This window comes from Bidens hawaiensis, unplaced genomic scaffold (assembly GCF_021521415.1).
Source record: "Bidens hawaiensis isolate Kalapana, Puna unplaced genomic scaffold, B.hawaiensis_p1.1 tig00032397_1, whole genome shotgun sequence".
Lineage (NCBI taxonomy): Eukaryota > Viridiplantae > Streptophyta > Magnoliopsida > Asterales > Asteraceae > Bidens > Bidens hawaiensis.
The window spans coordinates 56,318-70,536 of record NW_027495513.1 but is presented as its reverse complement, the minus strand read 5'-3'; the positions used below and the strand labels follow the sequence as shown (position 1 = coordinate 70,536).

General features: G+C 39.0%; 1 protein-coding gene across 1 annotated transcript; it reads left to right on the top strand.

Moving 5' to 3' along the window:
- Positions 1–12,048: 12,048 nt before the first annotated feature.
- On the top strand, positions 12,049–13,826 carry LOC143583434 (small ribosomal subunit protein bS21c-like). Its single transcript, XM_077065739.1, has 2 exons — positions 12,049–12,498; positions 13,639–13,826. The coding sequence occupies exons 1-2, from the start codon at positions 12,083–12,085 to the stop codon at positions 13,745–13,747; spliced, it is 525 nt and encodes a 174-aa protein (XP_076921854.1). The 5' UTR covers positions 12,049–12,082; the 3' UTR covers positions 13,748–13,826.
- The last annotated feature ends 393 nt before the right edge of the window (positions 13,827–14,219 follow it).

Here is a 14,219-nt window from a genome sequence, read left to right as displayed (position 1 = left end):
ACGACTTCGGTTGTTTACGTATGGTGGTTCTCATTTCCCCGAATTCAACGGCTTCGACTAAATGAACGGGAGGACGGCACTATTTGATTTCATTTACTTTACGCTTGAATACTTATTGCATGACGATTGTCGAATCGCTAGTTTTCTATATATATATATATACGCAAAAACTTATGAAACTCACCAAATTAATTGTTGACAAAATATATTATTTTCAACGTGTTACAGGTTGAATCGATGGTGTGCTAAGGACGAAGATCATTAGTATGCCTTAGGATATTGAAATAAAGAACTTGTTTATTTTCCCAATGAAGTGTTATTGTTTTTCGTTTATTTATGAACAATGTGTGCGCTTTTGATGATATGAAATGAATTAATTATAATTAATGTCGCTTTAATAGCGTTACGAGCTTATGAATGATATGTACGTTTCACCCAGGCGTATTCCGCTTAAAGCCGGGGTGTTACAGATTTGGTATCAGAACCGTAACTATAAGATAGGTTTCTAGACGTATCGGCCTGGTATAGTTATAGTTTATTTTAGGGCCCAAAACTGCATAAATTCTCTATGTGCTTGTGATATTTGAGCCAAAACGAGGTACACCTCAGCTCGTATTTACCGTTTAAGCAAATACGCACGTTTTGCATAACAAACGAACGATTAACCGTACGGGTCTGGTTATGACCCAGATATCCCGGGGGGCCATCTATAAGTGATATACGTTTAATATGAGCCAAAACATTATTTATATGGCCTTAGTTCGATAGCAAACAAGTTAAACGAAAACATGCTCGTTTAACTACCCGCTATAGATTTAAACGCGAAAGATAGTCACAAACCAAGCATTGTATCATCCGTTAAGCCGAAAAAGACTTACCAAACACTTGTTTGAAATGTTTTAAGCAATCCGTGAAAATATTTTTGATTTTTACAAACGTTTACTATGTTTTTATGATTTTACACAAAACTAGCCGAAAAACGAGTGATTTCGCACTATTTAACGCACCCGATAAGTTTTTCGCACAAAAAACCGAACCCGAACTAAATTTGATATGGGATTTTTGTTTTTGGGCTGGAATACTTATTTAAATGGGCCAAATTAGCCCATTAAGAGCCCAAATGTTGGGCCGGCCGCCAATATGGAAAAAGCCCCCCATGTTTATATATATATTTTTTTATATAAATAAGATATGAGATATTTTACAACAGAAACTCTGGATTATTTCCTTCTTCAGCACAGAACTTCAAAGAAACCCTAGGTATGATTTCATAAAAACTCGATTTTGATTCGTTTATACTCGTTTAATAGCATAAAAACATGTCTTGGCTAGTAAAAATCATAGTTAACGGTGTAAAACTCTCAAAAATCATCCAAAAATATACTTTGATGTTAATAACAGTTTCAAACCAGAAACATAAATTTTTTGGCCAAAAACACGGATTAAGGGGTTGAAAAGGCATTTTTACGGTTAAATAGTTCGTTTTTGTGCCCTAGCCGAAACCCTAATTCAAGGGCTGTGATTTTTATGAACTATTGTTTGGTGTGTGTTATAGGACTTGTATTTAGCATAAGTAAGAGCTCAAGAGTTGGAAAAGTTGATTAGGAAGGCGGAAACACACCAAAACCGCAAAGGTAATGCCGAAATACGCGTATGCAGGCTGTTTAGATTACGGTTATGATGTGCAAGTTTTTAGGACTTGAAACTTTGTAGGGACATCAGTGATCATGTAATTAGGTCCCTGTTCAAATTTGGTAATTTTTCGGCCATCCGAGAATATTTGGCGAATTTATTACCGAATCGGGCCGTTAAATTGGGAAAAATAGCTAAAATACTTCAAAAATTTTGAAATTTTTATGAGAACTCATATTTGATGTATTTTGATCACATATGAATTTTGGGATCATTTGAAGAATTTTAAAGGTGTTTTGTTTATATGCGTTCGTGTGAATTTTTACAGCTGAATTTGGGCCGAAAAGAATATTGCACGAGCTTTTTACATTCTGGAATTGAAACAGGTTGTTTTGAGACATGATTTGAGTATTCAGGAATTTTTGTGGAATTTTTGGAAATTTTTTGGGGTAAACGGACGATTTTCAGGCGAAATATAGCTGATAAAATGAATTTTTATAAATTAATAAATCAGTAAATAAATTCCAAAAATATTTTTATAAAAATCTACATAATTTAATTGATAAGTGGTTAAATTTTTATAATTTAATGATTAACAGTTAATTAAATATGCTAATATGAATATTAAACAAATTCAGTTTTTATAACAACCGGCAAGTTCGCGACTAATGAACCTGCAGGAAAATCAAAACACCAAGAGTGATCAAAAATCATATGTTTGGACTAATTAAGTGAAAATTAACTTTTCTATGAGAAACCTGGACAATCCAGGTGGATTGTGCGCGTTTCTTCTCAAATCAAACTGAATGTTTGGAAACGGGCCCCGTGGCTAATCCGGGACCCCAATATGTGATCTTTCTTTATAACTTAATCATGTTATTAACCAATACATTACCCAAGCTTATTTTCCCATAACTGCTTTCTGAACTCGTAAACGAGCAACTTGGCCCAGCTGGGAAAACGGGAGTCTGAGCCAAGTTCGGTTTTAAGTATTAGACATTGAACAACATCACAACCTAAGCCTATTGCCACTTTCTGGGCGTTCCAGCTACACCCAGATTAGTTATACAGCCCAGTTTAGTATTGAGATGATAATAATATTAAAATATTAATATTATAATAATATTGATTATAGGAACTACTGATAGCGGACTGAACAAACCACGAGTTGATACAGTACTGAATATCTACTAAACCGTGAGTCTCATGACCCCACTTTTAAACTGTTTTACGAACTTTTGGGGTGAAAAGCATGTTTGATTACATATACATACCTTAAACATGTACTGATGTGAATTATCTAAGTGCTAACACACGAAAGTCCCCACGATCACAGTGATTAACTTCGAGCCGGTGGCTTGTGAATAGTACTATTGGCTTGACAAACCCAAACGGAGTCGGCCTGGTTGCCGTGTCACATAGCGCCGTTTGCACATGACCATATTTATACAAACAGGCTATGTAGTGTTAGACATAGTTACCGGGGCATGTTGTGGGCGGAAGGGGAGCCACAGTGGTAGATTGAGCGTGGGAAATGGATGCACGCAGCACATACAGTCAAGGCTTCACTGTAGCTTAGCATAATTACATCATTTACATTCATACATACATACTTATTTCATGATTACAAGTGTTAACTTGTGAATACTCATTACTGTTTTCTTGAAACTCGTGAAACTCACCAACTCTAGTAGTTGACCCGTTTTAAACTGCTTTTCAGGTGTACCTAAATCGGAGTAATTTGGTGATCTGTTACTTGCCTGAAGTTTGTGGTCGATGCTATGTGAATAGAAGCAAGGGTGTTAGTAGTAAGAACGTTTAGTTAACGAATTAGTTTTGTTTGTACCACCTAGACTGTAAAACAATGATAGAACAAAGAAACGTAATATATTGTAAATTAGTTTGTAATGTTTCTTTATAAACAATGTGTTGATACTAGAGGTGTCTGTTACATTCCCGTTTTACGCTTCCGCATTGTGCTAGTCGGGGTGTGACAGTGCTATGTGCCCCTACTTATATTAAAGTTTCATTCATACGCTCGAATTTATAACATTTCATAGCGTCTCTTGTACACATGTTCACTCACAAACTCCAAGGGATAGGTCTAAAACAAATATTTTCAAAATGTTTTTTTCAATCAATTTTATTTCGGTTTTTCGATATTTTTCTGCATAAAGACGGTTTTACGTGGCGGGTATGTAGTAACTGTAGGGGGGACGTGCTTGTTTTCCGAACTCTTAACACCAAGGTTCATGAAACCTAAGGATAAGCAATGCGCATACATCCCAATCAACCTCGGGACCTGGTTGCTTACCTGGAGAGTTCGGGAATGGCGTGAAACCCTAAGCCAAAGCATACCACACAAACGCCATACGAATCACAGCTTTATGTTTACAAACGTGATTATGTCCTCTTTGTGATAAGGATATGGTTGCACTCTTTAGGATGTCACACAAGTCGTGGTGGTTTATACGACGTATGACTCCGACCCTCCATGTTTTACAATGTGTTTTAACCGAAAGTCTGTCAAGTTGTGGTGATACACGAATACCCAGCTTTTGGTTTGATTTAATTTCAAATTTTGATTTTTGTGCTGGAACATAAGAGTCCATGGTGGTTCATGTAAACTCTAAGTTCCACACAACGCTTATTTTATTATTTTTTTTATAAGTTTTCATATTTAACAAACATTAACAAGAACTCTTACATCATACACAATTCCGAGACTCACGATTCTTATAACGCTTGTTCACAGAATGGCCTCTCGTCACCTTAACCGTCGTCCTTCCAGCGGCAAGATGACAGCCCAGATCGCCAAACAAATGGCTGCTGTGCTCCCGCAGATGGTGGCTCAAATGCACCAAACCATTGCCACCAATACAAACGCAGCTGCTTCGGGTTCAAACTCCAACTCTTTTCGCTATAAGAATTTCACCGATGCGAAACCTGATAAGTTCGATGGCTCGGAAGGTGCCACTGCCCTACTACAATGGTACCAAAGTATGGAGAGTACTTTCCTCCATATCGAATGTCCCGATGACAAGGAGACACGCTTTGCTTCAAGTGTCTTCGAGAAAAGAGCCCTAAATTGGTGGGTGCAAGAAAAACTCACCCGTGGTGCCGATGTAGCCATGGCCTTAAGGAAATCATGACTGCTGAATTCTGTCCATCCAATGAACTTATGAATCTAGAAGTGGAATTTTGGAACCTCAAACAAGAGAGTGGTGATAATGCTACCTACACCGCTCGCTTCAACGAACTTAGCATCCTGGTGGCACACCTTGTCACTCCTCTCTCTCGTGGGATTATCAAGTATATTCGGGGTCTGCCAAGGCAAATCCAAGATTTAGTTCAAAGTAGTGCTCCTAAGACTCTTCGCGAGGCTATTGTTCTTGTTGCATCCTTGTCTGATAACCATGTCAAGGCAGGAACCCTCAAAATCAGCAAGAAGGCTGTTGAGAAACCCGAGGCCGAACCTTCCAAAGAGGTCAAGACCGAAGCCACACCCAAGCCAAACCGCAACAACAACAACAACTCCAAGAAGTGAAAGCAAAACTATGCCTTAACCCAACCAAACCCACCACAACCCCAATACCCACAAACCCAAACCCAAAACTTTCAAATTCCCCCTCCAAAGAAGCCTTACCATGGTCCACACCCATTTTGCCAAATCTGCCAACGACACCATCAACCCGGCATCCCTTGCCGCCAATGCACCCATTATGGTCGTTATGGACACCTGCTAGGCGCATGTTTCGAATTCATGCGTACCCAACCAACCCTCACCAAACCACCCCGTACTCCCCACACATTCAATCAAAACCGTGTCTTAATCCAAGCTCAACATATCTCTCAAGCTTACCGCACCCCTCGAGCCTGCTTTAATTGTGGAGATCCTGGTCATTTCAGCAACGCGTGTCCTCGACTCGCATATCAGGCCCAAGTGGTTGCTCAGCCTATGTATTCTGCTCAAGCCTATCAGGTCCAGGCTTATCAACACCCGATACCACAGATCATGGAAAATCAAGCTGTTCAACCGGTTCAAGCTAACCAAGCCTCAACTTCTCAAGCTACACCAGCCGTCCCCAATGCTCGTGGGAGGGCATTTGTGATCAATGCAAATCAAGCTCAGCATAACAACGATGTGGTGAACGGTACGTTCTTGATTAATAACGTCTATGCATCCATTTTATTTGATACCGGTGCCGATATGAGTTTTGTGTCGTTTGATTTTGAGCCTATGCTTTCTTCGTCTCGTTCTAAGCTCGAAAATTCCTTTACGGTTGAAGTCGAAAACGGTAAAACTATCTCTATTGATTCGGTGATTCGTGGTTGCATCCTAAATCTCAATGACTATGATTTCTCCATCGACCTCATTCCTATGTAACTCGGGAGTTTCAATATCATAGTAGGCATGGATTGGTTAGCTCAACACCGTGACGAAATCGTGTGTTTTGAAAAGTATATTCGGATTCCTCTTGAAGACGATCGAATGTTGCGTATTTTCGGTGAGAAGCCTTCCAAATGGCTCAAACTTATGTCGTGTACCCAAGCCCAAAAATACTTACGTAAAAAGTACGTGGCTTTCCTTGCCAACGTTATGGAAAAGAAATCAGAAAAGAAGGCAATAAAAGACATCCCAGTGGTTTGTGAATTTCCCGAAGTTTTCCCTGACGACGTTTCTGGTTTACCTCCTACTCGTGAAGTGGAGTTTCGCATTGATCTTGTGCCTGGTGCGAATCCTGTCGCCAAAGCTCCCTATTGTCTCGCACCTTCGGAAATGCAAGAATTGGCGAGTCAACTCCAAGAACTCTCCAGCAAGGGTTTCATTCGCCCAAGTTCGTCACCTTGGGGCGTACCTGTTCTTTTCGTTAAAAAGAAGGATGGTTCTTTTCGAATATGTATCGACTATCGTGAACTCAAAAAACTCACAATCAAGAACCGTTACCCTTTGCCTAGAATTGACGACCTTTTCGATCAACTTCAAGGCGCATCTTGTTTTTCAAAAATCGATCTTCGTTCGGGTTATCACCAATTGCGCGTTCATGATGATGATATACCAAAAACCGCCTTTCGAACTCGCTACGGTCATTACGAGTTTATGGTTATGCCGTTTGGCTTGACCAATGCACCTGCGGTATTTATGGACCTCATGAACAGCGTGTGCAAGCCTTATCTTGATAAATTCGTAATTGTGTTCATTGACGATATTCTCATTTACTAGAAATCTAAAGTTGAGCATGAAAAGCATCTGGAAGATATCCTCGAATTATTGAAGAAAGAGCAACTCTTTGCCAAGTTTTCTAAGTGCGAGTTTTGGTTAAACGAAGTCCAATTCCTTGGTCACGTCGTTAATGAAAAAGGCATTCATGTCGATCCCGTTAAAATCGAAGCTATTAAAAACTGGAAGACTCCGACTTCACCTACGGAAGTTCGATCCTTTCTTGGTCTTGCCGGTTATTACCGCCGTTTCATTTTGAACTTTTCCAAAATTGCTTTCCCTCTCACCGCCTTAACTCATAAGGGTAAACCTTATGAGTGGGGGGCTAAGTAAGATGAAGCCTTCCAAACCTTAAAGCGTATGCTTTGCGACGCTCCTATCCTAGCCCTTCCCGAAGGAAACGAGGATTTTGTTGTCTATTGTGATGCCTCAAATCAAGGTCTCTGTTGCGTTTTCATGCAATGAGGCAAGGTTATCGCTTATGCGTCATGACAACTTAAGGTTCACGAGAAGAATTATACGACACACGACCTTGAGCTTGGTGCTGTTGTATTCGCGTTGAAAATATGGAGACACTATTTGTACGGAACGAAATGTGTGGTATTCACCGACCACAAGTGCCTCCAACACATTTTTGACCAAAAGGATTTAAATATGAGACAACGACGATGGGCCGAACTCCTTAGCGACTACGATTGCGAGATACGTTACCATCCTGGTAAAGCAAACGTAGTGGCTGATGCCCTTAGTCGCAAAACCCATGTTAAGAGCATTCTTCTTAAAAGCGTTGTTATTCCAACCGATCTTCAGCTACGTATCTTTGAAGCCCAACACATCTCGGTCACCGAAGGCAATATGTACAAAGAGATGTAGTGTGGTGCTGAACTCCAACTTGAAACCAAACGTGATGGTTTGCTTTACTTTCTTAATCGTATTTGGGTCCCGGATCGTGACAATCCTCGCACAGTTATCATGGACGAAGCTCACAAGTCACGATATTCTGTCCACCTGGTGCAAATAAAATGTACTTTGACCTTCGAACTACATTCTGGTGGCCCGGCATGAAGAAGGATATCGCTATCTACGCCGGGAAATGTCTAACATGTGCTAAAGTAAAAGCCGAGCATTAAAAGCCTTCTGGTTTGCTTGTGCAACCTGTGATTCCGGTTTGGAAGTGGGAGAACATTACGATGGACTTCATCACAAAACTTCCAACCACAAAAGGGCAGCATGATAGCATTTGGGTAATCGTCGATCGGTTAACCAAATCAGCCCATTTCATTCCCATTCGAGAAAAACTTCCAATCAATCAGCTTGCTTAAATCTATGTCAACGAGATTGTTTGTCGCCATGGTATACCTTTGAGTATCATCTCTGATCGTGATGGTCGCTTTGTGTCTCACTTTTGGAAATCGCTTCAAACCGCTTTGGGAACCCGCCTAGATCTTAACACCGCTTATCATCCTCAAACGGATGGTCAATCGGAACGAACCATTCAAACCCTCGAGGATATGCTAAGAACTTGTGTACTTGACTTTGGTGGTAATTGGGATACTCATCTTCCGTTGATTGAGTTTTCTTACAACAATAGTTACCACTCAAGCATCAAAATGGCTCCATCTGAAGCAATCTACGGCCGCAAATGTCGTTCTCTTATTTGTTGGAACGAGATCGGTGAATCCCAGCTCACCGGACCCGAAATGGTACAAGAGACCACCGACAAAATTGCTCAAATCCGTAATAACCTGCTCGCTACTAGAAGTCGCCAAAAGTCTTACGCTGATAAGCGACGACGACCCTTGGAATTCGAAGTTGGTGACCTTGTCCTTCTCAAAGTTTCACCTTGGAAAGGAGTGGTCTGTTTCGGTATGAAGGGTAAACTAGCACCTTGTTTTGTTGGTCCATTTAAGATTCTTGAACGAATCGAAGACGTAGCTTATCGCCTCGAGCTTCCGCAAGAACTTCAAGGCATTCATCCCGTGTTTCATGTTTCAAACCTTCGAAAGTGTTTAGCCGATGAGAACCTTCATATCCCTCTCGACGAAGTGCACATCGATAAGACAATGCACTTCGTTGAGAAACCGGTGGAAATAATAGATCGAATAGATAAAGAAACCAAGCGTAGCCGAATCCCTTTGGTCAATGTTCCTTGGGAATCTAAGCGTGGTGCGGAATTCACTTGGGAACGTGAAGACCAAATGAAGACTAAGTGTCCGCATCTTTTTGCTACGGATGTTAATTCCTAATTTCGGGACAAATATAACCTTTCATTTTTTTCTAATAATTAAAATTAATAAAATTTGATTTCATAATTATCAATATTCTATAAAATATAACTAATACATTAATGACCCCAAATCCGTTGCAAACCCCTCTCTATGTGTCTTGTTCATTTAGTTCGTTTAAGTAATTATTTCATTACGCTTTAATAATTAGAACAACTTGTCGGGAATTCTCACGGGACCAATTAGCTTACTCCAATCTTTACCGTCTTCTCAATATCGTATTTCTCATTTCAAGTGAGTTCTTTATAACCCCATTTTAACGTTTTATAATATTTTGAGGGTAGCACGTCACAAGTTTTCTTTCGTTTGTTATGTGATTGTTTACAAACCGATTCACTTATATCGTACATGTTAATATTATTCGTGCATATTGTTTATGATTATACGTGAACTTGCTTGCAATGTGTTTATTGTTTTTATGGTGGAAGTTACGCAAACGCAAACGCATACATATAGTGGGAGGGTCCGACGGGACGTACCCGCGCCGTCTAACGTTACGACTTCGGTTGTTTACGTAAGGAGGTTCTCATTTCCCCGAATTCAACGGCTTTGGCTAAATGAACGGGAGGACGACACTATTTGATTTCATTTACTTTACGCTTGAATACTTATTGCCTGACGATTGTTGAATCGCGAGTTTTCTTTATATATATATATATGTATGCAAAAACTTATGAAAACTCACCAACTTAATTGTTGACAAAATATATTATTTTCAACGTGTTACAGGTTGAATCGATGGTGTGCTAAGGACGAAGATCATTAGTATGCCTTTGGATATTGAAATAAAGAACTTGTTCATTTTCCCGATGAAGTGTTATTGTTTTTCTTTTATTTATGAACAATGTGTGCGCTTTTGATGATATGAAATGAATTAATTATAATTAATGTCGTTTTAATAGCGTTACGAGCTTATGAATGATCTGTACATTACACCCATGCGTATTCCGCTTAAAGCCGGGGTGTTACAATTACTATGTTAGAAGTTATGAGTTATTAAGAGGTAGCCTCTTAATGACTGTTAAAAGAATAACAAACAGTCCCTAAAAATAGGAAAAATGTTATATTTATATTGAATCCATATTATAATCATACAACAAAAGGAGCCATGTATAATGTATTTGTCCACATCCCTCCAAAATGAATCGTTTTATAATTTAATAATTTATCTGATAAGATTGATCGCTAACTAATACCTATCAATATTAAAAATGTTTCTTTGTCTCTAATTAAAATATAGCCAATCAAATTTATTGTCCATAAAGAAATACAAAACACATAAATCAAGGCACTTGGAGTATGCTTCGACCTATGTAAGGAACATGTGTAAAATATTATAGAACTATTATTTCATTTGTTTTAAGTTACGACTCGTTTTTTAACTTATAATCCTTTCATGATCCGGTTCAACATCATTTTTATATAAGTTAAAAAGCATTTTCACACCTTGATTCCGGAATTTTATCATCATTTCATTATATGATTCCTGTCACTACTTGTATCATTTAATCTTCTATAATCACTCATGTCGTCTTCATATATTGTAGTAGCTGTTAATTTGTGAAGTCTAATAGTTGTCACATGTCAAGGCTTGATCGTTGCTATATCAGCTGGAGTTCGAGGATGCCACTCATCATATGCAGTATACATATTTAGCTTCTTTTTGTTGTAGGTCGATTATGCAACTTTAGAAAACTTTTAGCTTGAGATTCTGGTTCGGTTTAAGCATGAAGGCTTCAATTAACATGTATAACACATGAATTCATTGATTAACAACAAAACTTTGATCATAAGTCACTAATATTAAAATGACATTTTCGGGTGTTCATGTTAAAATTAATCAAGATCACATATTTTGCTATTCGTTTGTTTTGAGTGAGTAGAGGTGCACAAAATACCTGGTTTCAGACCCGACCCGGAACCGGTTCGTACCCGTACCCGACCCCGCGGGTACAACCTGGTATTGGGTTTCTCCTCGGAACTAGGGATGGCAAAAAAGTCTGGGCCCGGCGGGTATACCCCAAACCCGATGGGTATGAGCCGGGTATGGGATTAGGATTTAAATTTTTTCGCAGGTACGGGCCGGGTATGGGATTAGATGATACCCGGCCCGATTACCCGAAAACACATACTCATTTACCTGAACCATATACCCGAAAAATTCTTTGTATTTCGTAGGTTGTGAAACATATATATAAGATATTATTTATTTAATTGTCACGATTATATATATGAAGTGTATTATATTTAAATTTGTAATAATTTTTGTATGAATAAAAGCTATAAAATAATTATAATGATAAAAAAAATGTACTTGAAAGTCCCAACGGGTATACTCGATACCTTCGGGTATGCTCGATACTCGACGAGTAATGAGCCGAGTATGGGACATGATTTTACAAACAGGTATGAGCATGGGGTTACCAATCGTTGCCATCCCTACTCGAAACTTGACCCGACCCGGATCTGCCAGAACCGGTTCCATCTTTACTCGGTCAAAACCCTACCCGCCCCTACTTAAAACCCAAAAAAAACTCGAAAATCCCTGTCAAATACCGGAACTGGTTCCTACCTGACCCGGTTTTGACTTTTTGCTGATCATACCTGGTTCCGGTTCCTACAAAATACTCGGTTTGTGCACCTATAGTTTTGAGAATGTTTATCCACATTTTTGGTTCATTCATGATTCATCTTGTAGACTTGTACGCATTAAATGGCCTAATGGGCTAACTCTACCAGATAAGCCCAAAGCTGACAACGAACACGGACCACTTTGTTCCAGCCCATAATAAGACAATGCAACCCGAGTCAACTCAATTCGGAGCTAACCGAGTCAACTCAGTTTTATCTATCCAATTGGATAACTGTATTGTCATCCTAATCTTGATATAAGAGAGCTAGCCAGACACATTCATCCGAAGCCTGTATTGTGCTGTAAATTGTAATGGCGTCCTCAGCTTTAGCCAACTTCTTATCCATATTCACTCCGTTCAAGTCACCACCACCGCCGCCGTCCAAACTACCACCGTCACACCTCTCAGTCTCCACTGACTCATCATCAAAACACAAAGACGCCTTCACTCCAATCGCCACCTCTTCTTCCAATTCATCTTCTGCTGATTTGATGTCCGTGGTGTGTCCGTCGCTTGCGTACGCCAACACTTTGTATTTCAGATCGGCTTATAACGTGCAGGTGATTGTGGAGGATAATGAACCGGAGGAGAAGCTGTTGGGACGGTTCAGGAGGGAGGTTATGAAGGCTGGAGTTATTCAGGAGTGTAAGCGGAGAAGGTATTTTGAGAATAAACAGGAAGAGAAGAAGCGCAAGCATCGCGAGGCTGCCAAGCGTAATCGGCGAAGGTAATTCGGTTGTATCGCTCTAGGTTTGATGTAATTGTGGTGTTTAGTTTCGATTAGATGTTAGTGTAATGGTAATTAGTTGAAGTAGATGACAGTATGCACTATGCAGCAGCCTATTTGATTAGGATAAATTATAGGTATGTAAACGAACCGAACGATCAGTGAACAGAGTGTGAACCGTTTGGTGTGAACTGAGAAGTTTGTTTCTGTTTGTTTGTTTGTTTAATAAACGAATGAGCATGAACAAAGAACTTTGTCATTTAGTTAAGCGAACAAACATGAAAACATGTCCTGTTCGTTTATTTATGTTTGTGAATGTTTGTTTACGGTCGGTTATTTAAATTTTTTTGTGTTTATTTGTTTGCGCTTGTGTATCTTTGTTAATATGCCTTTGTTTAAGTTCATTCGTTGATATACTCATTTAAATTTTTTTGGCCTATTACAGCTTAGTCTAGTATTAATAGGCTTTTAGGCCAATACGTTGTTCTTCTCATTACTTTAACTAGTTTTAGCTCAATTTTGTTTGTTCATCTATGTTCAGTTATGTATGTTCAGTTACTTTCGTGAATCATTTCGTTTATACTGTTAACAAACATGCATTAACAAGTTCATTTTCTTAACCAACGAACATGAACTAGAAAACCCTGTTTGTTTAATTGTTCGTGTTGGATTGTTTGTTTAGTTAAAGTTAAACGAATGAACACAAACATGCTCTGTTTGTGTTTGTTTGGTTCGTTTACAACCTAGGGCAAAAACTCCAAAACAAGGCAGATTTTGGCCTCAGGTGTTGGAATAGTCAGATTGGATTCGTAGGTTTGATTTGATAAACTGTAAAGATCAAAATCTATAGACATGTGGGACATGCAACAAGCCAATCTGCTGATAATTTAGACACTCATATTTGTGTTAATACATTGATTTCAAAACAGGAAGAGCTTTAATATAAGTATCAAATGCTTTGTATTATAATAAAAGAAAAAACAGACAGATATGAATAGATGGTTGATTGTTAACTTGTTATCACCGTGCTACCATGTTCTTTATACTATACATAATACAGCTGTTGTAACGATTATATAATTTTTGTTCTCTTGGGAAACATGAAGTCTAATGAAAGTTGGGTTTTAATGGATATTACAGGCGTGGCCCGTTCAGGAACCCTAATGAGGATAAGACAGAAGCTGTGAACAAGAAGAGGGACGACGATAATGATAACTGGGAAATGCCTGAAGACAGCCCTCTAAACTGAGTCAGGGTTTTGCCTGAAAGAACGCTTTTGATCCTGCAAGCCTTCCCTTGTGTTATGATGTTCGGCATATATTTGTTGTTTAGAAATTAATACTCATGGACGCATTGTTTGATTTAGTGTATCACCCCTGTTTATGAGAAAATACTTAACATATGCCCCTTGTTATCTGGTACTAGAAAGTGCCCCTGTTTGTTGTAGATAATATGCCACCAATCCTTACTAACTTATTTGTTTTGATGACACTTGATTATAGAAAGCCTGAATGAGCTCTTGGCGATCGACTAAATGGCCCAGGCCATGTAAACATAGGTCAAAATTTGTCAATACAAGACATGGAGGAGGCTGATATGTAAAAATGACCAAAAACATGATTAAGAGAACAGTGACACAATGACAAGCGTATGTAAGCTCATGCCACATGTCCAATTGAATACTTGTCATGTACCTAGCAAGATCTCGCTTATAGCAAAAG

Excerpts from the sequence above, each read along its gene's own strand:
- LOC143583434 (XM_077065739.1), top strand. The coding sequence starts at position 12,083 with ATGGCGTCCTCAGCTTTAGCCAACTTCTTATCCATATTCACTCCGTTC. Across the intron at positions 12,499-13,638 it reads GCCAAGCGTAATCGGCGAAG|GCGTGGCCCGTTCAGGAACC; the intron begins GTAATTCGGTTG and ends TGGATATTACAG.